The sequence below is a fragment of the Megalopta genalis genome, chromosome 9 (assembly GCF_051020955.1).
Source record: "Megalopta genalis isolate 19385.01 chromosome 9, iyMegGena1_principal, whole genome shotgun sequence".
NCBI lineage: Eukaryota > Metazoa > Arthropoda > Insecta > Hymenoptera > Halictidae > Megalopta > Megalopta genalis.
This window is the reverse complement of record NC_135021.1, coordinates 15,632,187-15,659,008: the sequence shown is the minus strand read 5'-3', so window position 1 is coordinate 15,659,008 and position 26,822 is coordinate 15,632,187. Positions and strand designations below refer to the sequence as shown.

Here is a 26,822-nt window from a genome sequence, read left to right as displayed (position 1 = left end):
TCATGAACATTCGCGAGAATATCTCGAAAGTTGTTTACTTATTATTGTTAGACCGTTGATTTTACCAATTGTTTTATTTACGACACAAAAATGAGTATTATCGCATTCATTGCTTCCATTTTGCAGAAAGATTTACAGCCTAGCAATCAATCCTCATTATTAGATTGTAGAGCCGGTTACTGTGGGGAGATCAATTACCGCGTCTCTGGCTTATTTTCGGGCATAATTAGCTTTCTATTTATCGAACAAACATATTAAATTTTTTATCTTCATTTTATATGGCTTGCTTTTTTAATTAAAATTTTACTACGTTTTAGACGATAAATATAAAGTTAACTATGCCCGAAAACAAACCAAAGGCACAGTAATTGGTCACTCCACAATAATCCACTACCCCTGCGCTTTCAAACAAAAATTCTCGCGAAGCCACCGATGCGAAAATCCAGTTTCACAATGAAGCACGAAATTCCTCGTTCCCTGTCCCCCTTGGCAGACAGCATAGCATCCCTGTGCCAGCCATCAGCGCGATGTCACCCATCGCAGACGCAAACTCACCCCATCCTGGGCCCACCCTGCGTCAGATCAAAGACCTGTCTGGGGTTGAGAATCCACTGGAACTTCTGCAGCAGCTTGGCACCCTGATTGCCCCCGGACTTCGGGTTGATGAAGACCAACACCGGCTTGACGATAGCCGACGGGATCGGTTTAACCACCCAGAGCCTGCCCTGGTCCTTGTCCTTATCCTTGTCCTTGTCCTGCTCCTTGTCCTTGTCTTTCTCCTTCGACTTTCGTCGACTTTCGCCCGACTTCTTCTTCCTCGGCGATTTTCTCAAGCTGCTCTTGAAGCTGCCTTTCCTCGGCAGTTTCACGATCCAGGACGGAGGCACGATGATCGACGCGTGCCCACCGAGCTCGCAATTCTCCCCAACTTTCTGCACGCTGAAGCAGGCCTCCTTGTTGTGGTACGCGATCTTGCACCAGCTGCAGCTCACCGCGACGATCTCCTTCGAGGAGAAGCTCAGTTTCGACTGGAACGACTTGCCGCAGTTCGAGCACTTGCCTTTCTGGGACCGACGGTGGACCCAGTGGTGCTGCGTGTTCGTTTGCTCGCGATACTGCCGGACACCCACGTCTCGGAAGCTGGACTTGCACGGGAAGTTCAAGTTCATCGCGCAGAGCGCGTGGGCCACCACGCGGCAGGCTGCGCACTTCATCCGGGGCCCGTGTTTCTGCACAGAAAAATTGACGGTTCGTTAGTACGATCGGTGATTAGTGGCATGACTTGTAACAGGTAGGATGATTTTTGCGCGATGCGAGACGATGAGACGACAACCGTTTTCTTTCCCTTCTTTCACGCTTCTCCGATCCGGCGATGTACTAAAACGTCTGCTGGATAACTAGACCGCGGATTGTTATGCGAAGTAAGAATGTTCGGCATCAATCTGCGAGAAACGGAAACTTAATAGCAAGGTCTTCCTTTTCGCGATCATTTTAACCCTTTGCACTTGGAGCCATTTTAACCGTAAATGTAGAATAATTTTTCTGACTTATGGTATTTCGATTTTACACGACGAAGCGCATTTTATGCATACGAAATTGAGTCTTGCGACGATTTGTGATAACAGTTACACTTTCAACGATTTTTTAAATTTAAACTTTGTTAATAATGAAATTATCTTGGAACGTGAACTAACAATTTTAGTGGTGCCTCAGAGTCACCACCCGAGTGCAAAGGGTTAAGAAATGAAAAGAAATCATGCTGGCACTTCTAAATTCTCGAAAACCTGTCTACTCTATTTGAATTTGCAATTACTCAATTTTGCCATAAATACATAAAATCCGCGATCTATGTATCACGCTGTGTGTTACAGTTTCAAACGGTGACGCTCATCAAATAAATTTGATGCTATGTACCCGACATGCAAAAAATCGCGTTAGAGATTCTACGCGTGTAAAAGCACTGTTTTATTAAGCTGCAAGTAGCGCATCGATATTTTCACAGCGAATGCGTAAAACCCTCGGTCCACCCAATAGATCATTCGATCTAAATACACGAACGAGAAAGACACATTACTAATTAGTTTACTTTGTAAAACGGAATTACGTTTGTCGGTTCAATTTCTGCGGCACTTTCGAGGACGGAGCATAAATCGTCGGCCATCTCATTGAAACCACCGTTCTCCATTTCGCGTTTCCGTGTTTACGACAGTCAAGTCACCTTCTTACAGTTTCCCACGATCGGAATTACCCGAAAACGTATCAAACGCAACGCGCCACCGCAGTAACAACGTTAAAAGCAGGAAATTGCATACTAACCAGTGGAACTATGTAACATCGAATTCGCCTACGAATTCCCGGCAACCCCGGTCTAAAACGCACGTCCCGCTTCCCCACGGATTAATGTACCTTTTACTAAGGATTAGTGTTTCCAATTACGCGTCCATTAATCCATTAAACGGAATGCATAATGCCTGATTCGTTTCTAATGGCGATACAAAGTGTATTTTTTCCCCTCTATTCTCGCCGTAGTTCGCCCGCGGCGCACCGTCGTTCTGCATGCGCCCCGGCACAGAACTGTCTCGGTTTCGCTAAATAAACAATTCGGCCGAGCAACGGACTCTCTGTGAATGATACAAGTGTTTCCCGGCGATCGGTTAACTTTAGACCCGGCGTTTGTATCGCGTGCGCACTTCGCCGGCGTTTCTCGCTCTAAATTCATCGCGGCGATTCATAATTCAAGGGGGCCGCGCGGCGGCTGACGGCGATAAAATTGGATGCTGGAACACGGTGAAATTGAATAATCGTGTAGCCGAGGAAGTTACGCGGTCGGAAATTCGGTATTCGGAATGCTCTCTGTGCATGTCCTGCTGCAGAGACGCGGGGAATTGTAAAGCACTCTTCACTCGCCCGACGCGTTTTATTGCGAAATTTATCGCCCGTCGTTCTACGGTCTGCGAAATCTCTTCGAGGAAGGAGAAATTGATCCTTGAAAATCTCAGGATCTCGCGATCCCTCGGAACTGGAGATCCCATTCTCGCAGAAAGATCTGGCTATTTCGCGAATAGTATATTGGACGAAATTTATTGGATCGCGATTTCTCCTCTTTTCGCAAGCGATGGTTCAGGTTAAAGAAGATCTGGCTATCGTGATTAGGAATGATTTCGCGCATTTTAGTAACCCTCGTTCGTCATTCTATCTCTGTTTTGTAATGCTAAATACAGCGCTGTGAATAATTATAAATCTTAAGCGACTTTCACATTTTTACCGATATGTAAACGAAAACAAAAAAGAAACGATATTTGTGTATTTATAATGTAGAATACTTTTACATTTATACCGATATGTAAACGAAAACCAAAAAGAAACAATATTTGTGTATTTATAATATAGGATACTTTTATATTTATACTGATATGTAAACGAAAACCAAAAAGAAACAATATTTGTGTATTTATAATATAGAAAACTTTTATATTTATATTGATATCTAAACGAAAACAAAAAAGAAACAATATTGTGTATTTATAATATAGGATACTTTTATATTTATACTGATATGTAAACGAAAACCAAAAAGAAACAATATTTGTGTATTTATAATATAGAATACTTTTATATTTATACTGATATGTAAACGAAAACCAAAAAGAAACAATATTTGTGTATTTATAATATAGAAAACTTTTACATTTATATTGATATCTAAACAAAAACAAAAAAGAAACAATATTTGTGTATTTATAATATAGGATACTTTTATATTTATACTAATATGTAAACGAAAACCAAAAAGAAACAATATTTGTGTATTTATAATATAGAATGCTTTTACATTTATACTGTTATTGAAGCGAAAACCAAGAACACGTAAACGTGTAAAAATGTAAAAGTTACTTCGCGTCTATAATTATGCACGCCACTGCATCTCTGTTCGATCGTGTTCAAGCGATTCGAGATTGTCCTTGAAACAGCAGAAACCAACCCGTTTCGCACAAATTGAAAGCACTTTTGCGGAACGATTTTAATCACTCCAACGAGCGAAGTTTGTAGAATAGAAATCGCGGCGAGCGTTTCTCTGGACGATTCGTCGGGACGACGAAACAGATTAAAGTCTGTACACGCGCGGTCCCGATTACGAAGCATCGTATGATCTTTTCTACGCTTTCGCATCGTATATTTTACTCTGCAACGATTAAAACGTCTCGCGACGAACAACCGTCCGGCGGACGACGGATGGAAAATACACGGAGGAATTATAAACTGACGAGCGTCGTTAAAAACTCATTAAAAAAAAAAGAAGAAGAAGAAAGAAAAACATCGGAACACCTCTTCACGTCTCAGGAAAAACGGTCGGAAACGAATCTGCATATTATACATAGCGGCCGGGACAAATTCTACGAACTGCTATGCCAACGAAAAATTCGCGACCCGCTTGAAATCGGATTAACCGCTTCTCGAAAAGAGGGGAAAAACATCGTTTCGTTTTACGGCCTGGAGTACGCGATCTATGCAGACCGAATTAGAGTCGAGTGTTCCACCAATATTCGCGGGAAAAACGATTTTTATGCCAGATTTGCTAATACATTGACCGCATAATTCTTCGTTTAGTTGCAGCTTCGTGCACGACAACTTTCCTGTGATTTCTTTCTTTGCTGTTGAGTGTTCAATTTTGATCAAATCGTTTCTGAATCGATCTTCTGAATTTGTATAATTTTCTGAGATTGTATAGCAGCATTCGAAAACTGTTGTTATAGGAACTATATTTAGGAACTTCATTTCGTGGGACACGTTAAAACATGGTTCTTAAACATTGTTTCGATGTTAAATTCTTTGTTGAATCTTGTTATCTCATTCTCTTTTATTTGACGACGTCTTATCTCAGTTCTTCAGCTGTGTATGACAATTATACTAATCATTGAAAAATTGCAACTTTGATAAAATTTGCAACAATTATCAATTATGTCTTGATAATTCCATTAAAATTTTTGCGAAACGTATTCATAAATCACAGACATTTTGCATTATTCAAAATACAAGAATTTGCTAAAATACACTACACACAGTTTCGTCCATTAAATACGTACAAATGTTACACAAAAAATTGCTATATACAGCCAACATGTACGCTCCGCGACAAGAAGATAGCATGCTTCAAAGTTACGCGAATTTTATTTCTTTAACATTACGAACAAAGTTTGGTTCTCATACAAACCGACAGAACACAGCTATTGTTGTACGAAAATTTTTAAAAATTTTTAAAAATGTTTAATTAAATGTGCTATCATTTCGTCGCACTATATTTCCATAAAAATTCTTTCTTTCCAAATAAAATTGCGTGGACTGGCGGAATTCAATTATATTTCATTTGTGTATGTTTACAGTGGTGTTTTGCAGATTTGTATAAAAACTAAACCCTGGTTGTAATGTCAAATAAGTAAAAATCACTGGATTTTAAAGTGTGCTATAATTTTCTCGCGAAGTGTATGCGCGTAAAAGTTATCACTAGACTGCGGATTTTAAGCATTTGTGACGAAAATGCACGAAATGAATGGTGAAACTGAAAACAGTGAAAAGATTGAGAGAAGCTAAGATATATTTTTTTCAGATACAGATAGCTCCGGCGTCTTCTAATTAGTATATGAAATTTCGTGTGCATAGACATCGGTAAGCTATTCACAAGCGATTGTTATAACAGATGGAATGTTGTTTTGATCTTGTGAACGCAGGTGCGGTGATACAAGATGGCGTCTTGAAGGACCTAGATGCGAACGCGGCGTCGGTCGCAGCGGCACCCAGTTGTCAGATCGCATTTCTTCCGGAGAATTATGCCGATGATAAAGTGGGTACTAACGTGATGGGTGATTATTTGCGGAATTCCGAAGAGGATATTTTTAATATCCCGGTTTACGCGACCTCGCAAAGGGATATGCTGATCTGCTCGCTACCGATTAGGTGTCCGAAAGAGGATCAGGACATTTGGTTGCGTCGGGGTGTTGCTTTCCATTTGAAGCTGACATAATTCTGTAATGGTGATTTGTTCTACTAAACTACGAAGTATAATAATGTCTCCCTAATTGACGCTCGGATTGCACACAAAAATGGACAATATGGAGGAGATGCGATTATGCGAGCCTCGTTGCTCATTGTTATAGTTGCCGATGGCCAACAATTATAAAAACCAGGTGCAAGCATCGAGTAATCGTGCCTCCTCTTCCCAAATTGTCCATTTTCGTGTACAATCCGAGCGTCAATTAGGAAGAATCTACTGTATTCTACTTGGCTCATTTGTGTTGCAATCGATGCAGAAACGTTTCTACTTCGCATAAAGATCCGCAGTCCGGTTATCGCGCAGTGACCTACGAACAAAAGTGCATCTATACGAAATTAATCTCTACATTACTGTGATCGACTTACTGGAAGAGAATCCGCGGGAATAATACGAAAATAATAGCTGTCTGCAAAAAACAAAATGATGTGCAGCGAAACGGAAGGGGGTGGACACGCGATGTCTCCAGTAATTGATTCGATTCGCGTACAATCCGGCGTATCAGCGATCGGTTTTCGCGCTCGTCGCGGAAACGCGAAAAAGCCGGGACAGCAGACCGTTCGCCGACGGTCGAGAGTTATTTATCGAATTCGGGACGCGCGTTGTCGTGAAAGCCCGACCCCTTTACTAAACCCGCGGGGATAGGCGGAAGTTGTTTTTACACGGCACACGGGGCGCTGTCCCGTGAAAATACGGAAAAAAAGGCGGCTCGATAACAGGTACATATCTGTCGCACGCGATTCAAGCGCGCGTCGCGCGCGGGACAGTGAAAACAATGCACAGGGAGAAACACACGCACACACATACATTCTTAAACGAACGCGCATGGACGCGCGCGGTCGCGCAGGGGAGGACAAAGAAATGAAAATAGACGCGGCTGCGATGACACTACGAATTCGCGATGACACATGCGTGAACCGTGTCACGCTTTCGGTGATACGGTTTACAAACGAATTTTAAGGGATCAGCGGTTTTCCACAGTGTTTATACAGAGGGTGACCCATTTAACCCTTAAATGCATAGAGTCCCAAAAATGAATCAATAACTTTTTGCGCGGATACCCGACAACAGTTTTGATATCGATACATTTGGCTGAATGGCAGTGATTCCTTTGTCCATTGACTTATCAAAAATTAACTAAAATAATGACATTTGACTTCAATATTTGTATCTTTCTGACGTTATACCAATTGGCGCGCATTTTTGATAGCGGGTTCATTTACGTACTTTTGGAAGTGGATTATTTAGAAATATTTTGGTGTATTCGTTAAACAAACAATATTTTCTAAAGGTAAGGCTCTTATTTATTAATTTGCTAGTACTTTTGTCTATATTCCGTAACTATCATGTGTATGGAGGGCTTATTTCGTGTTGATGCAAAAATGGGACAACATGCACTAATGGTAATAATTACGACATGTATTTAGTACTATGCTTCCTTTATTGGTTTGTTGGTTTTGTTTTGGTGTGGTATGCATGTGGTTTATAATTTTGTTATAGATATGTCATACTAACTAAAGAATTTTTATGTCTATTTTGCATTGTGTACCAAAAATGAATCATTAATATTTTTCAATAAAAACCCTATAAGATATGACTTATAATTTAATATTTTAATATTTAATATTTTTCCCGATTTCCACTCATTTGAAAAATTATAACCCTATTTTTTAAATAAAATTCATTAATTCATGCATTTAAGGGTTAAGTCGATCCGGTCAAATATCTTCAAAACTGTCGATGATACTGAAAAAATGTTCCGAACGAAATTTAGATTGTTTCAGAAGGCGCGTGATCTGATATTAATACGATTTTTCTCGGTGGACGGGTCGAGGACATACGAAGGTCAGCTTTATTTTCTTAAATGGAATCATATATTTTTTATTATACCGGTCGATTCAGCTCGTTATTCTCTTCAGAAAAATACTGTGGCACTTATTGCGAGAAATCGTTGGTTCAGAAGATATTTCAGCGGCAGGACGCATTAGCGCGATAAACGGCGATCAGCGGGTCGAAACGAACTCGGTAACGGCGAAAACGGTTCGCAATAAGTCGCAGGTCGCTCTAAAATCGTGACGATTTCAACGGGAAACGCGGTCGAGTAGAGAGACCGAGGTATCTAGAGGGTCAAGGCTGGTCGACAGACCCTCGTCGTGGCCTCTTCCACGTCGTCGTTTCTGTTCCACTCGAAGAAAGCTTTTTCCCGTCCGATATTACTTGGCCGGCACGGTTTATATTGGCCTGCACGAGCCGGCCGAAACGTGCCTCGATCACGTCTCCGAAGCGAACGCGATTCGCCGGGGAAGGAAATAGCTGGGCCGGGGAAAAACGTTTCTTTCATTAGCCTCGACGATTCTCAGGCACCTCCGCCCACGCTCTTTGTGGACACGAGGACGCCGCCCTCGATTTGCGATACACACTCGAAATGTTTATTCTGCGGTCCCGCGATCGATGAAACTAAGGGCAATTTGCATGAGTTATCGGCGGTTACGTTGCACCGCGAATAAGTCATTCGTTCCGTAAAATCAGGAATTTTTTAACGTGTCCTTAACACGTTCCGTGCCACGTGTACCATCGATGGTACACGCTTGCATGTTTACTTAGTGAACTGAACAAATTGTTTACAAGAAATTTAGAACCGAAGAATCAATTTCCACCGCAAGAATGGGCGTTGATAAGTTTTTGTTACGTTGTTATGTGTACGAGAATTAATAATTGCACGTAATACATCAAGTTTTAGTCAAATATCAAAGTGTGAAGATTCGAGTAAAAATAGCTCGGCACGGAACGTGTTAACCGACCGGAAACTTGATGAATAATGATCTAGAGGCGCAGCTTCCGGGTCTCCGCGCAAGGAAACAGACGACTATCTTGCATTGGTTTTTCGCGCACACTTTTATCAGTGTTCGAAGTGCCGCATGTATTTTCTGTAAGCGAAAATATTGGAAATTCTACGAGTTGTACTTTTCTTTAATCAGATCTGTTTGAAAAAGCCGGCTTTCTGGCCGACACGATTCCAACTGTTCTACTCATGGCGAGCCACTCATGGTGGCGTTTATAAAAGTGCAAGTTTCAAATGAAATCGCGGAGAAATGAAAAATCCATTAATACAGAGAAATCAGTAACAATTATCTTATTGAATCAGGACCAATTAAAGGAAAAAGAAATCACATCGAAGCTTTGATATTTCTATCAGGCAGAGGCCAATGTTGAGCTTCTGCGAAACGCTGAAAACAGTGCGAGCCACCTGGATTTATCCTTGATACATCTTTCACAGTAAAAGGATAAAATCTGCAGGCTGCTTACCGGGAAGTTTATGCAAATGTGGAGTTTTGTAGGGAAGCTTAAAAAAAGCTGGAGCTAAAGAGAAGTTTACTACCTCTGCCATCCCTTCAGCGAGGTCCGAGGAGCAAGATGGTCCCCGGAGAGACCCGAAGTACCCCTGAGATCGTCAATCTTACCCTTCGAGGACTGTCTGAACCTTTTAGATGGCCCTTTAAGAAGCGACGAGGTCTAGTTCGCGTGTCGTCAGGAGATAGACGCGAAAGAAGAGCATCATTTTCGGAGATCGTGTTCGAACACGATGAACATTGGTTTCGTAGAGCGTATTTGTTAAAGCGATGAATAGTGATCGAGCCTTATCTAAAATAGCCTAAGAAGATGAGGGGAGGAAGCAATTACCGCGTCGAAAGGGCCAAGGAGATAGTGAGACGATCGCTGCGATGATCAAAAACGCTGAGAATGGTCGAAGATGATCTAAGATAATCGAAAATGGCCACTGGAATTCGAAATGATTGCCCCCTTGGAAAATTACAGAAGAATGGAGAATTTTTCCTTAGACGATTGTGCTATTCGCATCATGCCAACTTTAGCAAATGACATCGCGCCTCGATGAAGTGTGTTTCAAACTATTGATTATGTCATTATAATTATTATATATTATAATGGTTATGTCATTATGATTGTATATAGCTTCGTTTCTTACTTTATTATATATAAGAAACAAAAGTTTAATAGAATAAAACTTTAGCGACGTCGATGTAAATTTTTGTTAAGAGTTTCCTTCGAATGAGAACGTCAACAATTGGCGGCTCTTTAATTCTGCGCGAAAATGTCAGCTGCAAACATTCCACTTTGAACGACATTTGCTGTTGTCAAAGTGACGTTTTTTGCATTTGTGGGTGTCGCTTTCGTTCTGTATACTATGTCAACTCTTGAAGTATTTTAGATTAATTTTGAAGTACAGGGAAACACGCATGTCTCAAGAAGCTGCGCTGAAATAACTCAATTCCCCGTAATCACTAATAAACTTTAATGTCCCACGAGAGGGGACATCCGAGCGACATGCTAGAATTACGATGTCCCACGAGAGGGGACGGCGGAGTGCAAAGGGTTAAACAGATGCGACAATAACTAGGTAATTAAATAAGTTTGTCGCAGGGGTTACTGCGACGGTTTATATAAAATAATCCGAGAGAGTTTTTTGGTTTTTATATTGTTGAAATTTTAGCCTCGAACAAAAATTAATCTATAGTTTACTTAGTACTAAGGTACTAAGATATCGGTTTACATTTTCGACGGTGATGTACAACGACGATGATGTAAACTGTATATAATAGATACTGCGATACATCATCACCGGTACCATTAGATACACATCGTGCCCTGACTGTTTGGGGGTCCCAGCGTCACGTATACAATGTGAAACGCGACAAATAAACGTCTCTGATTGGTGGATAAGACTGTGGCGTCGCATCCCTCTACCTGAGCGCGGCCGCTAGCAATAAAACAAGTACCGTTCCTAATCCTCAAAATTCCCTAAAAATCACGCACCCCTAATAAAACAATTCTCCTCACATCTGGACACCTCGACCCGCACGGGACTTTCCCAACTTTCTCCTTTCCTACGAAAGTCCATCTATTCCTTTCTTCTCTTCCACTATAAAAGCGACAAACGCGCAACTCAAAAAGCTCAGTCTGTCCTAAGTTGCTAGTCCTACGACACCACGCTAGTCGCGCCCGTGCTCATCGATAGCAATTCAATAAACTGCATTAATAGTAACCTTAAACACGCTCTCCGATTCGCTTACCTTCCCTTCAGTGCTAAAAGACGAACCCAAAAAGGGTATAAAAGAAGCGTTTTTTCTTACCGGACTCTCAGTAGAGTTTGGTCGCTCGATCGTTTTCGCCCATATACCTTTTCTCGATAAAGGAATAAAATAAAGTCTTTTTAAGAAAAGAATTAGAATCATATTCATTTTCATTCCATAATCCCAACATATATAACGAGAACTTGAATACAACTTGTAACAAAAAGACGATGGGGTACAGTGTGTAAAAGGTAAAGCTCCAGACCCGCCAGCAGAGGGCTCCTCTTCCCGCTAGTAGCCGATCCGCCTCGATCCCTATATATACACCGAGACTTCGTCCTAATCTTACGTCTAAGGCAAGGGCCCGCTAGGATAGTGTGGCGTACGCCCGTACAAGCGGCACACAGCGCCACCTACAACTTAGTAACTAGCTGTTGCTACGCAAACCACTGGACTCTCACACAGTCTAATATCAACCTCCCGAGAGTATAGACGTACATTAAGTCTGGAGTGATTTAACGTGCGGCACCTGCCCAAAGGCTTATCCACACGGCCCCCATGGGCGCGGAATTGAGATACGCTCAATAAGCGCGCTCCCACATGCCAAGCCATGCAGGAGCTACCAGTTACTACGAGGACGCGGACTCTCGTCAGCAGACAACTGGTGGTGCCGAGCCCTTTCTATGCTCTACCGGCTCAGCAGGTCGGTTCCCGAGTTGAATACCGCAGCTCACCCGTCGAGGCCCCTAACAATTTATGGGGGGGGGGGGGACAGAACGAGGAAGGAGGGAAGAGGTAAGGAGAGGAAGGGAAGGAGCCTCTGGCCAACTTTAGCCGTTTACCACTGCCCCCTCGATGGACGTACCCACTGCCGGCCCGAGGTATCCCGGGCCAGATGGCCGGGACCTCGTGGGCACGCCGACACCCGAGGTACCAGTATTTAGAAGGCCGACTGGTAGGACCTGTCGTAGCAAAGCTACTACCATGTTTGGAGACACCGCATCTCCAGCACTGGTCGGCTAGCGCTTCGGGATCGTGTAGTCGCTACTCTACAACGCCTAGCACTTAGGAATCAGCAGAATAGGACCCGGCAAGCCGTATCCTACCCGAGTATAGACGTACAGTCTAATATCAACCTCCCAAGAGCATAGACGTACAAACAGTCTAAAGACGTACGCATAAAGTTAAATAAAACACGTTACAAGTTAGCCAAATTAACTGTTTCCTTTATTACCGAAAAGCCATCGTCCCCAGTTCTCAGAGAATCCAGTTTAAGGGAACCTAATACCAAGCAAACCGCCACAATAGCCTTACCGATGAGTCCTCTAGCGGGCCCCGGACGGAACGTCTCCCCACTCCTTTCCTTTCCCACGACCTTCGAACCGCCGCCAAAAGGTAAACGAGTGACGGATGAGACAGAAATACGAACACGTCGAGAGTCGGAGGAAAACTAGCTAACTAACGTCTCTCGGTCGAGAGGTCCTCGTATTTATTGGGGAGAGCGTATTGAAATCGGTAAGGGAAGGTCCTTGGGAAGGGCGAAGGCCTTTCCCGAAGATTTTCCGGCCGGGGTGATCCGGAACCTAAGGTCCGAAGCTGTGTCCCAACGTTTTTATTGTTTGATGGCGGTGTGTACGCCTTGCGTCGGGAAACCCCAAAAAGGCATCTGCACACCCCGCTTTTGGAGGACGTGGCTTTTTTATGTCTCTGGTCCGCCACAAAAGAAACAAACTCTCATCGAACATTTTCTGCGGAGCGTCGGTAAACAGGCGAAATTTCCGCGTGACCCTAAAATGCATCATAAAGCATCGTCCCTTGAGAGAGCACGGTCCGCAAACATCCGAAGCGGTCCAAACACGAACTTTGAACCCTTCTCGCTAGTTTTGGTCCAACTTTAATCAGAGCCCGGTCGAAAAAGGGACCCCGTGCCGCGGACGAAGGGAGTTTGTCCCTTTGTTCCGCAAATAGCTCGGAACAAGAGCCTCGCCGCATTCCGGGGATTAAAAAGCCGGTGGCCCCTGCGCGTCGCGAAACGCTCCATTTCGCGCGGAGGAAATCGCGGCTGCACGTTCGCCGAAGACAGAGGGGGATGGAAGTGTTCTGTCGCGTCAATTCAACCCGCTAATCGCTAAATCAATACTTTTAATTGCGTGCACGCGCGTGGCTCGCGGATCGAGGCAGCCTTTCAAATTTAATCGCGTGTCGCGCCGCTTTCGTGAACGCGTTCAAAGCCGAAGGCGCGGGTAAATGAGAATCACTTTGCAAATTTGCTTGTCCCGAGACGAAAGTGCGTGACACTGCGTCCGCTCCATCAATCATCTTAATAGCGTTCTTGATAGAGCACATTGTGATTCGACGGACTCCATCGGAAGCAAGCCCCTCGGAAGTATTATGATGTCCAGAATAGCGAAATCATTCTGAAAGTCTCTTCGCCAAAGCTTTCGGCTTGAAAGCAAAAAACGTGCAAATCTGTTGGATCGAAATCTAGCCAAATCATTTTGTCCATGATTTACGCGATAGTTATTGTAAACGATCGTTGCGGAACATGGTGGAATCACAACGCATCTTCGTAATATAACAAGCATCTAAAGTCATGCCGAATATTTGAAAACCGTGAGTAATATCATGATGAATCAATTATCGTCAGATAAAACTTAAGAGATTGGTTCATGATCGTTTTGTCAATTTCTTTTACTTAAGAATTGGAAATCGGTCGCTATGAACATCGGTTAATTGAAAACGGTCATTTCTAACAGCATTTTGAACTGCCTTTATTTGATTAAATACTGTAAGTAGATATTTCTATTTCTTGATTGATTCTGCAAAAATTAATCAAAAACTGTTCAAAGTATACTAATCATTAGACTGCAGATTTCTATGCGAAATAAAAAATTATCTGCATCAATTACAAGGTACAGGAACTACCGAGACATTTTTTTCTTTAATCGTTGTATCGAGTTGAAAATAATGCAATATTATCTTCTAATTGTCGAATATACTTCTTTATTCAGGCACACGCTATTATCAAAATTGTGAAAAATTTGAATAAATTCTATGTTGTAATTCTTACGGGCAATTTTTATTGATCGCTTTTTGACCTTGGTAAGTTTAGTGTTATAAACATTTAAACTTACCAAGGTCAAAAAGCGATCAATAAAAATTGCCCGTAAGAATTACAACATAGAATTTATTCAAATTTTTCACAATTTTGATAATAGCGTGTGCCTGAATAAAGAAATATATTCGACAATTTTTAATGGAAGCAGCATTATGACTGTACTTCTTTTATATATATATTATTATTATTTTTTATTTATATTATATATTTTATAATATATTTTTATATATTTATTTTATTATTTTTATTTTTTGATTTTATATACATCTATTGCACTCTGACTACATTCTATAATTTCTGCGACTTTTCTTTGACTCTTACCATGCTTGAGAAGTACAATTATTTTTAACTTTAAATCGTTTTGAACACAACTCACACGATGGCATATTGAACACACGCGTTCGGCTCACTTATCCACCGACTGAAATGTTTTGTATTTCAGATGCCTCAGCGGTAAAGGCGTTTGTTTACATTTTCACAGGCACGAGACGTGTTTACGTTTGCTTCCTCCGCTCGAGACATTCACAGAGCTTGTTATTTGAACCATGATCGGTATATAAATAACCATGAACTTTTTTCCAACATTTGTACTGATCGGAAACTTTCTTCCACACAAACATTTTGTTTTCCCTGTAGTTTCTTTTTGATAATAAATGAAAAATTGCGTTTTCTTTTGTATTTATTTATTTTATTTAGATCACACCTACGTTCTCCATTCACAGTTAAGTGTGTTTGACGACTATATCCGTCATGGAGATGTGGCAGAATTTTGCGTCATGACGATTATATCCGTCATTCGTAAAATTTTATTACAATTTGATAAATTTTGTTACAACTGTAACTCTGGCGAAAATTAAATTATATTCGTGAATTTTAATATGTTTAAAATGTTTAGAGGTCGAGACGAAATGTGAAACAAACAAATGAAAATTATAAATAATAAATATTATATTATATTATATTATATTATATTATATTATATTATATTATATATATTATATTATAATATTATATTATATTATATTATAATATTATATTATATTATATATTATAAATAATAAAAATTATAAATAATTTGAGTTGGATTCATAACTTCCTGAGAGCTAACTCGTCGCGACACGAGAGCTTATCGCGACACCCCCTGCGGGCGCTTTGCAAAGAGATCGCCACAGTTAACTGGTTAATAAGAAGAATATTGCATAAAAGAATATATTTTTTTGAACGCGAAAATTTTGTATAAGTGTATATGATCGGAAACTTTTTGCCAAAGGATTGTATCAACTTCTGGTGGCAAACATCTCGATATCTTTTTCCTAGATAGTGACAAACTGCATCGACGAATCTATCAAAGGCAACACGATCTGGTAGAAAAAGAGGACCGACAACCGCGTGTCTTGTCCGCTCGATCAATCATCGTAATAACAGACATTCAGTACGCGACTAGAGCTTTCCTCTATGATCCACCGACCGCCATCGTGTACGGCGTCTTTACCACGGCGAGGATGGGCCACGAACGGGCGCAATGAGCGGGAAACTTAAATGGAACATTCAACGGATGAACGACTGCCGATTCATCAAAGTCTCGAGGCATCGCATCTCCGGGATCAATCTTCGTTACGGTGCACACGCCGCGCCGTTGCGTTGAGATTCCTCTAGGAACGAAATTGTAGTCGACTCCTCTCTTTCCGTCGTCGCTGCCCGACCGTGAGATTTATTTATCGCGCCGAAATTGCTCCTCGCTGTCGATCCGACGACGCGACGAGATCGTTGCCAGGAGGATGGACTGACGTTCTTTAACGCTACCGGATGCCGCAATTCCATGTTCCATCAATCGCCCGAACCATCGTCGGTTCGGCTTCTATTTTGTTCGACACGGTACTTTCTCGTGGTCCGTTCTTGTATCGCCGTGTTTAAGTCGAAATGGTGCCTGAATTCTTTTGCTTATGCCGATCGTCGGCTCTTTGTCACGTTGGATCGAGGACAACACGATTTAGGATCGATATACATCTGCAGGGTGTCCCGGAAATGTCTCGCAATCTGGAAATGGGAGGTTCCTGAAGTTATTTGAAGCAACTTCTTCCTTTGCGAAAATTTTCTCCGAGGCTTCGTTTACGAGTTATTAACGGAAAACGCTGACCAATAAGAGGCGAGCTCGGCTGGCGCGCGGCGGCCCAGCCAACTAGTGCACGGAGCCCAGTTCCGCTCATTGACTCGGCCGTCTCGCGCCAAACGATCTCGCCTCTGATTGGTCACTGTTTTTCGTTAATAACTCGTAAACGAAGCCGCGGACTGCATTTTCGCTAAGGAAAAAGTTGCTTCGAATGACCTCAGGAATCCCCTACTTTTGAATTGCGAGACATTTTTGGACACCCTGTATGTGCTAGACTCGGGTCGTGCTAGCAGCGTACTCGATTGAGAGTGTTCACATTGGATGTGCGAGCATGGTGCCAGACAGGACCGATGACCTCGAGATTGAAGTGCCTTAGACCGAGATTCGGAGTTGAACTTTACCTTTTTCGGATTTGCCAATGCAATATTGTGAGCTTTTTCTGATTAAAATAAGACCAAACACGATATAATTTTTGTAGGATTATAATGATTTTTATGAAAAATATAAATATACTTTTCATATTAATGTTAACTTGAGTATTTAAAAAAAAAACAATAGAACGTCATCCTACACAAGATTTTTATTTTTGTAGTTTATACACCCTCCGTATCAAAATGATTGTCTGATTTATAAATTTGTAATAAAATAACACGCACTGTCTAATTATATAAAGTAACAACAAGTATAAAACAGGCAAGTATAAAACATTCTTTAAAATGGGATAATACTTGAACAATTTTCTTGAACAATACAGTTACACTTTTTGAAAAATGTGTTAACACTACGAATTCAGACTATTTAGTAGAATGTAGAAGCATACTTTGCATTTTAGCAGGGCCATATATTTATTACGCATATTCGTATGCTAATAAAATTAGTATTGATATTAGTATTAGTATTAGATTTCCTCCACGTAAGACAAAAAAGGATTACGTCAGGATTATGCCAAAGTTATGTCAGGGTTATGTCAGGATTATGTCAGGGCTATGTCAAGGTTATAAATACATAAAAATTTAACAACTGTATGAATACTTATTGCTTCTGTGTATTTGTGTCGATTTTTTTGTTTTTTCTTGTTGATTTCGCAAGTTATGCAAGTTACAAATTTTCTTTTACGTAGTATCTGTTCTAGAGACTTCCGAGAATACGTTAGAAAATGATTAATAAACTACGATTTCATGAAGTTTTGTTTGAAATTGATCGGTGTACGAATACTTTCTACACCCACTGTAATTATGATAACATCGTTGAGTACTTCGTCTGCCACACCAACAATCTCAAAAGTTTCATAACATGACATTAACTTGAACTATTAACATATATAAATATATGCTTCCAAATGGCAAATAGAATAGCTATGCTTAATACTAACTATTACTACAATGTACTCGCCTTTAAACGTCTGGTTTAATTGCAATTTTTATGAAACTTCGTTACTCGTGTCATTCTCGGAAGCGACGGTCAATTTTAAAGAGCGATAGGAGTATCGATAACGAAGAAAATGACTTCCCAGCAAACGAACTTTCGTTGCGGATCGCTAACGAGGCGTCGCTATATGCGTATGTACTAGCGTTAGTACCTATACATATGTACTCGGATAGAGCAAAAATACTCGTGTATCTCACGAGACTAATAAATAAGTCGGGTATCTAATAAATAAGGTCTTAAAACTGGCTACAAGAGCTATTACTATTTTATCACTAATTTATTATTCATTACCGTTTTATTACTAGTAATAAAAATGTTAGAAATTATGATACTTCATGACTTGTCACGTGCACACGTGGAAACATTAATTAATTGCCCTGAAACAGACAATATTAAAATTAATTTTTCTCACGTCTTTTTAATAGATTCGATTCCTTTTGCTTGACATATAATTGAATTTGTGAGATATGCTTTCAATGTTCCGCAAAAAAACGACAACATATTCTGCAGTTGAATCCTTTTAATAGATACACGATTAGCCGGCTATCTCATGGGTAGACCGCGAATTTGATGCAATTCTGATAAAAATAGTTTGGCGAAATCTGAGAAGTAGTAGCGAGATTTAAGTAATTTAGAATTATATTATGAACAACTTGCTGAAATCATTAAACAAAAAACGAAAATTCTTTTAAAAAACTTATGAAGAATATTTTTATTTTGCATAAAGATCTGCGGTCTACTCGTTGGGTAATTTTCGTTCACCCGAGCATCTCACGGCTACCCCGTGCACCCCGAGTATCACACACAACTAGACTCCCGAAGAGCGTATATGCGAAGCAAAAAATAGCGAACAAATTAAAAGAAGCTAAAACTGTCGATATGTTAATTAGAACTGATTCAAATGATTTGAGAGAGAAACAAGACTGCAGTGGGCTCCCGCGTCTTGCAATTAACCCTTTCGCTCCGAACGACGGATATATCCGTCATCCATATGAACACTCGCGGAGCCGAACGCCGGATATATCCGACATCCACATGATCGCCCTCTGGGGACGAACACCGGATATATCCGACATGCTGGTAAAATCGCCTCTTGTTACTATTGCGTGAATCTTTTGACGAAACAAACAAACGACAGTCCGAAATAAACGACACACCATTCAAGTTATATTTGTTCTACCTGCATTTCCCATTATTATTGTGTTACATGTCATAAAGGGATAGAAAATCGGAAGTACTAACTTTAGGACTAATTATTATGTATTATGTTTTGTATTATGAATATTATGTTTTATTTTATTACTGTATATTATATATTATTTCTTCACTTTTTCCGTTGTTAATGAAACTTTTTTTACCTATTAAATAACTTTATAACTTATGCAGAAATTATAACTATACTGTTTTAAAGAAAAATCCCTTTTCTTCCCAAATACACTATCCACGCGCAATGTGCACAATTTCGGCGGGCGGTTCCGTTCAGGAGGGGCGCTACGGCGGACTGAACCGCCGTAGCGAAAGGGTTAATGCAGATAGTCTTAATTTCGCATAAATATCCGCAGTCGCGGCTCTACTTTACGCGCAGTTTAACGTGGGCCCGGTTTGTTTACCGAGGAACTTGTACTCGTTCGTGGCCTGGCGAAGTTTCCACGGCCGTTTGTTCGAGACAAATGGCATTTACGTTCGATTAGACCGAGCGCGAAAGTAATTGTTTGCAAATTGTCGGGAACCACGAGGGCGATGCAGCGGCGGCAACGCCGTAGACACGGAGCCGCGGAAAATGAACTTCCCGGCTCTCCGGTGACAGTGTGTCTGGGAATTAATGAAACACCGTGACACTTGGAAATTTGTCACGCCGACGGAACGCCGAGTCTCGCGTGATACTTCCGTCAGGATTATGTACCGCCGCGCTTCCGTATTCCCCGCGTAGAATATTCTTAATGGGCTTCCCCCCGTCGTCGTCGTTCGAACGTTCCCCTACCGTCGTCGCGATAAAGGAATTTTCACGCTCAATTAACTCCACGATCGCGTAATTATCATTCGGCTTTTATCAACCGAAGAAACGAGCGCGCGTTACATTCTGGAGCAACGGATTCCACGTTGTACGACGGGTCGGATCACTGGAACGTAGAGCGATTCCGCGTCTTCGTTGCGGTAAACGTTGTTGGCTCGAGGAACACGAAAATTTAGCATGGCGTTGATCTTGAAAAATTTACGTTGCGAATTTAAACAATTTTTGTTGGCTCGCGTATTCTATTAGCTTGTGTAATAAGACACAAGACGAAGTCGTCGACGCGAACGTACTTATCGTAGAATCTCAGCTCAATCTACCCTGTCTCAAATTAGACACTGCCAGCTTTCATTCAAGCTACGTTGCATAGAAATAGCTCCACAGGAACATATCTTAAAATCCGCCCGAATTTCCCTTCGGAATTGCGGGATCTTTTCGCAGATTTTTCATTTTTCTCAGGGTTCAAGTTTTTCTAATTTTGCAAGGCTTTCACGCGATTTTAATGTAATCCAATTCAGTCTGTCTTAACCCTTAAATGCATATTGTTGCCAATTGTCTACATTCTACAGTTCCACTTAATTTTATTCGAAAACCTGAGTATGCGCGTTTCCGAACACACGTTGATTACGATAGACAATAGACCATGTGTGAAATAAAAGACTTGACATTACTTTTGGCGAGTAAGTTATATGTTTTTTGACATTTGAATGCGGTGGGTGATAACTTCCAGGTTGCAAAGGATTTTCACGGACCGAGCGCATCGAATGCAAGGTTGCTTCGTGTCGCAACAAAAGTCGCAATCGCTTTGCCGCATTTCATTTATAAATAATGTGAAAATTCCTGTACTAATAGATAATATAAATACGTGACCATTCGTTTACGTCTACGATAATTTTAGTAATAAACGCGTATCGTTGCCAAAAGTCTACGTACAACTTTTTTTCAAAATAAATACTCAATATTATTACCTAGATTTTTTTATTTATTTTTTACGTAACCTTTGACTATATTCCTATAGAAAACGATTTTTTAAAATTAAAAACAAAAAATCATGCATTTAAGGGTTAATAAAGTAGATACCTCTAGCTTTCATTTAAGCTATGTTGCACATAGAAATAGCTTCACGAGAACGTATCTCAAAATCCGTCCGAACTGTCGCTTCGAATTCGTCTAATTTTCCTTGTATTTTCCCAAATGTCAGAGGTCGGATTATTTTTCAAAATGATCTCGCGATTCTATTGGTTGTTTGATCATTCTGTTCGCGACGACGGACCTATTACACAACCTGAGACTTTTCGTTACGTGGACCAAGTTTATAGAGAGAATTATAAATTGCGCACGACCCTGTTTTCGGGGAAAATAATGTGAAGCCTTCGGTAATTTTGTAGCTATTTTACATGCTAAAAATTCAAGTGAGATAGCGTTAGATAGTCCCATAAGTAATGCAGTTTTTTCTCATTGAGCAACGAAACGAAACTGTATTAATTTATTGACTAGTGACAAAATTGAACAGAATATGTTATCGACGAAGCAGAGAACTATATTAGCTCCGAAAAATGTACAGAAACTGGGCGAGAATGAACGAAAACCGATTACGTCCGAAAGTATATATTTACGTGTAATTTCATGTATAATGGATAATCCTTGTATGTGAACCTTCGCAGGGAAAGATTCTCCAAGATTTTTCGTCTCTGTATATATAATATTATTCCTCAAGAGCTCTCGTTCCCTTATGTATTATTCTTCAAGATTTGATACGTTCGCATGTATCGTCGAGATTTCTCCCGTTTTATTAGATACTTGCTGGGAGACACTTCTGACGACGTTCCACCCCTTGCGAACTATTTTTCAAGATTTCTTGAAGTTATGATCGAGTGGGTTCGAATAGTTAGAGAAACTAGGCGCGTTATTGTTTATTAACGCGTGCATCGTTTGCTAATCAAATTTATTGTCAAGATAATTTGGGGTTAACCTGACTTACAGTAACTTTACTATTTATTTTCTTTTTTAACACTTTCGCGTTAGATTGAATATTTTAAGACACCAGTCAAAATTTTCGAAAATGTGACTTACACCACTATGATTTCCACAAACATAATTAATTTTCCTCGTATACATTATTCTTTGGGATTTCTCGTGTCCTTATTTGCTCGAAGGAATTATCTAGAATATATGCAAGTTTTCTTTTTGCGACGATCCTCTAAGAATGTGTGCAACTTTCCTGGTTGTTTTACGAGTCTGCCGTTAGATTTTAAATTGCAATTATATGAAGATTCCCGTCACGTATTATCCAGCAAATAAATTCTTAATTTCTGAAACGTTTCCAGAATTGGAAAAGCGATCTCCTTTTAAAGAATCGCGAATATTAACACGTTCCGTGCCACGTGTACCATCGATGGTACACGCTTGCATGTTTACTTAGTGAACTGAACAAATTGTTTACAAGAAATTTAGAACCGAAGAATCAATTTCCACCGCAAGAATGGGCGTTGATAAGTTTTTGTTACGTTGTTATGTGTACGAGAATTAATAATTGCACGTAATACATCAAGTTTTAGTCAAATATCAAAGTGTGAAGATTCGAGTAAAAACAGCTCGGCACGGAACGTGTTAATGGGAGAAGCAGAGCGACAGCCAGTCCAGAATACTACGGCTCGATCGGGAGCGCGAATTTTTAGCGATCCAAGATAATTATACGCAGGATCAGTTCGGTTGATTGTCGCGGACAATATCCGTCCCTCGTCCGTGGATCGATGCGCGTTTATTTTTCGCGAGACTGCGCCGGAATTACGACCGGCCGTCTACTTCTGCGATATTTTATGCAAACTCGAATATAAACGACGCTTCTCGGGTCAAGAGTGCACGGCTTGTTTCTCCCGACGGCGTGGACCGTTCGTGAGCTTTTAAAACGATTCCATCCTCTGTTCTCTCTCGCCGACTGTCTCCGTCTGCGAGCTTTCTTTTCTTCGCGGTCGCTTTTATTCTTATCATTATCCTTGTGCCACACCGCGAGACAAAGGAGCTCCGTTCCACTTCATTTTTTGCGACTTTCCGACGCGTTGCGGTCCCTTGTTTCGTTTTGGAGATAAGACCGGAAGCCGGAGGTGGCTGGATCTTTTAATAGGTACCTTCAGAACAGCGTGCGGGACACGCGGGAAATTTGGGGTTTACGAAAAGTAGTTTGTACACGGAGATAACTTAAAGAATTCGGAAAGACTGACTAAGAATAAATGTAATTGTGGTGCGGAAACTTTGGAGACGAAGAAACAGCTGAAGGAAAATTCTAAAATCTAAGAGAGAACGGTCCATTGTGACTATTGGGATTATGGAATGGAAATGATTCTAATTCTTTGCTTTAGAAGACTTTATTTTAATCCTTTATTGAGAGAAGGTATATGAGCGAAACCGATCGAGCGACCAAACTCTACTGAGAGTCCGGTAAGAAGAAACGCTTCTTTTATACCCTTTTTGGATTCGTCGTGTCCACCAATCAGAGACCTTTTATTTGTCGCGTTTTACATTGTATACGTGACGCTGGGACCCTCAAACAGTCAGGGCACGATGTATATCAAAAGGTACAGTTAATATATACAGTTATACACATAATATATACAGTTTACATCACCGTCGCTGCCCGCTGACGGAGCCGGCGAAATGTAAACCGATATCTTAACTGAAGATATCTTACTAAGTAAACTATAGATTAATTTTTGTTCGAGGCTAAAATTTCAACAGTGACATTGTAGAGTGTAATGTGAAATTGTGCTGGTGTGAAAAAATGATCGATCAAAGATCGATGCAAAGAAAATTGCCGAAGAAAAATTAAACGCCATATAACAAATATTTTTTAAAAATCTCTAGAAGCCTCGCGAAAATTTTTTTGGGACTGAATTTACCATGGATTTAAAGATTCAAGTTTCTCCTTTGAAACGACACCCTGAAACTTAACATACGATTCTTTTTAGCCACTTTATCGTGCTATGAACGACGCGTCTACTGGCAACCTCGCAACAGCATAAGGTACGCTACAAGGACTTTACACGGTCGTAGCTGCTCCCCATTCTCGTTCCATAAAACGACTAAAAAAAATCGTATATCAAATTCTGAGACGGCGTCGTAAAGGGGAAACTTCACCCTTTAAATCCATAATCGAGTCATCCGAGAAAAAAATTTTCCAGACCACCCGGCTACGTTTCCATTTTATACCATTTTCGAGGAAGAAAAACGTGTCCTCGGTTCTCCAGCTGCTATCTTGTACAAAAACCACTTGGAATAAAATAAACCATGAATCGCGAAAGTAGTGTCTTCGAACTTTGAAATGAGTCTCGATTTATTACCGTGCGAGTTTTTCTCACGGTATCGCAACGGTTTTTTCCAAAATCGTGAATGCAGTAATTCTTCTCCCGGAAATGCCAAATTTCGGGTTACCGTGAATATCCCTGTGCCAGTCCTACGCCTGTGAAATTTATTGCTACGTCGGTGCTAAGGGCCGGAGGAGTTATTCAATTCCGAGCTGAGAACATTTCTGGGAGAAATTACCGTACAGCGGGGGTGTCAAACTCGCGGCCCGAGATGAACATTTTTGATGTCAAGTATCAGAACGTAAACAATAATTTAACCCGAGAAAGATAACCTACGTCGCAGAGGCGCCTGCGAAGACTGTTGATTTTTGTTAATTTTTCATAGAGGTCTAGTGATTTAAGTTTAAAATTACTTAAAATATCAAAAAATATAATATAAATGCATTTTATTTTTACAATAATGCCAAACCTTTAAAATGACCAGATTAACTTAAATAAATATCCATTGTTAGTATAAAATTGACGCCTTAGAAAAGCATGCGCCTCTGAAGCGTATGGTTATCTTTTACGTACGTTGTCATATGGTTATCTTTCTAGGGTTAACTTGATATACGTTTATTACAATGTACTAGTCAAAATAAAAATATTTGTTTCTATGAACATTGATTTTTTTTGCGGCCCACCTAAAGTTCAGCATTGTCTATTTATTATTATGGCCCAAGTTAGCTTTTGAGTTTGACACCCCTGCCGTACAGGGTCCGAGTGGTCGCGCCAGGAAGTTGGTTTGCGGCAGTCGGTGAACGATAAGCAACGAAAATCAAGGACACGTACGTCATGAAAATAGGATCACCGTGAAACGGACCCGCCCCGTTTTCCTCGGTGGCAGGTAATGGCGGAACCGTTCGCGGATGAAGCTCAAGTCACGCGCGAAATTTGCGGCCGCCGCTCGAAGGAACGTCTGATTTCGCGTCATGCAAATTGCCTGTGAAAATATTTACCGCTGCCGTAGCGCCACGGAAATTTGTTATTCCTCGTTCCCAGCGTCGTCGTCGTCGTGCTGCACGCTTTACGAGAGAACGACGATATTTCTCCCGTACATTTCCGTAGATTGCCGGCTTCCATTATCACCGGGTCCCGATTCTATTCCGCTTAACAGCCGCTACCCTTTTCTACTTCCTATGTTTATGCGGCCTTTTCTTATCCTCAACGCTGGAACGCGCTTTTTTTTTGCTACCACCGCGTGCACACGTATACGGTCGGTTAAAATACGCGCACTTGCTGGATTTTGTACAATAAACATTCGTAATCGCTTTTCCGGTATCATGGTCCGATGATATTAAATGTTTTTATCGTTTCAGCAATAATATCATCGTAATTATTCTAAAAGACATTCGATAATAGGAAATATTTATTTATCATATTTTATGACGTGGATTTATCTGTCCCGAATTTTATATTGGGTTGGCAACTAAGTAATTGCCGATTTGTTCAATGAAATAAAAATTTGGTTTTACTTGGAACGAAGTTTAATCTGTAATGTATTTTCCATTTTGTTCGATGACCTTTTGCCATCTCTGTGACAACTTGAAAATTCCACGCTCGTAGAAAGTCTGATCCTTTTCGGCCAAAAACTGAGTTAAGTGAGATTTTACAGCGTCATCGTCGTTAAAAGTTTTACCACGAAGGGAGTTGTTCAGGGATCGAAATAAGTGGTAATCCGATGGCGCGAGATCAGGGCTATATGCTGGGTGTAACATCGATTCCCAACCAATATTCATCAATTTTTGCCGAGTGGACAAAGACGTGTGCGGCCTAGCATTGTCCTGCTGGAAAATGACACCTTTACGATCGACCAATTCTGGTCGCTTTTCCTTGACCGCTGCATTCAATTTGTCCAGTTGCTAACGTTCACGGATAATAAAAAATAACATAATAATAATAATAATTTTATAACATAACATTTACGGATATCATCAAAATAGGAGTGAAAGACGTCTACAACTGAAATCGGCACACACACAATTACTTAGTTGCCAACCCAATAATTAGGATCTATGCGGATCTTTATGCAAAATAAAAATTCTTTGCATTAATTTGTAGGACATAGAAGCCAAGCACGAGTCTTCTTTCTTCTGATAAAAATTTTAATAATTTCAAATAATGCATCGAGAGTCTTAATTTCTTTTAATATCTTCATTGTCTCGAATTATACCTGCTCATTTTTACCATAGTTGCATAAAATCCGCGGTCTAGTAATTAGTAACTTTAACCAGAACCGCAGAAAAGAATCAATTATGTTCCCAGAAAAATTGTGAACGAGAGAAAATCTCAAACAGAAATTCTCCTACTTCTTGCAATGTATAGAGAACATTTTTATTTTGCGTAAACATCAACAGTCTATAATTATAAGTAGATGGACATTTTATGGACATTGATTGGATTATTAATTATATTATTATAATATTATTATTATTACTAATTATATATACAGCTATTTAAAAAGGTTAAGGCTAGCTTTTTCCATAATTGGTCTTTATTTGAAACCATTTGTTTTGCAAGATTATCGAGAAATCAAGCCTGTGACGTGATTGTGTCAATCTGAAATAACTAGTTTATATTGCAGTGAAATGCAATCGGGTTTGCAATGTCATCATAATAATTCTTGTTTTCAGTTTCCATCGTCATGATCATGTATTTTACATCGGTGTCGCTTAATAC

General features: G+C 40.4%; 1 protein-coding gene across 1 annotated transcript in view; it reads right to left on the bottom strand.

Annotated features, from left to right (window-relative positions):
- rdgA (retinal degeneration A) overlaps positions 1-26,822 on the bottom strand; it is a 96,624-nt gene that overhangs the window by 24,384 nt on the left and 45,418 nt on the right. The window contains exon 3 of the mRNA XM_076524476.1: positions 556-1,229. Within this exon, the coding sequence (XP_076380591.1) occupies positions 556-1,229 (674 nt within the window). The remainder of the gene's footprint in view (positions 1-555; positions 1,230-26,822) is intronic.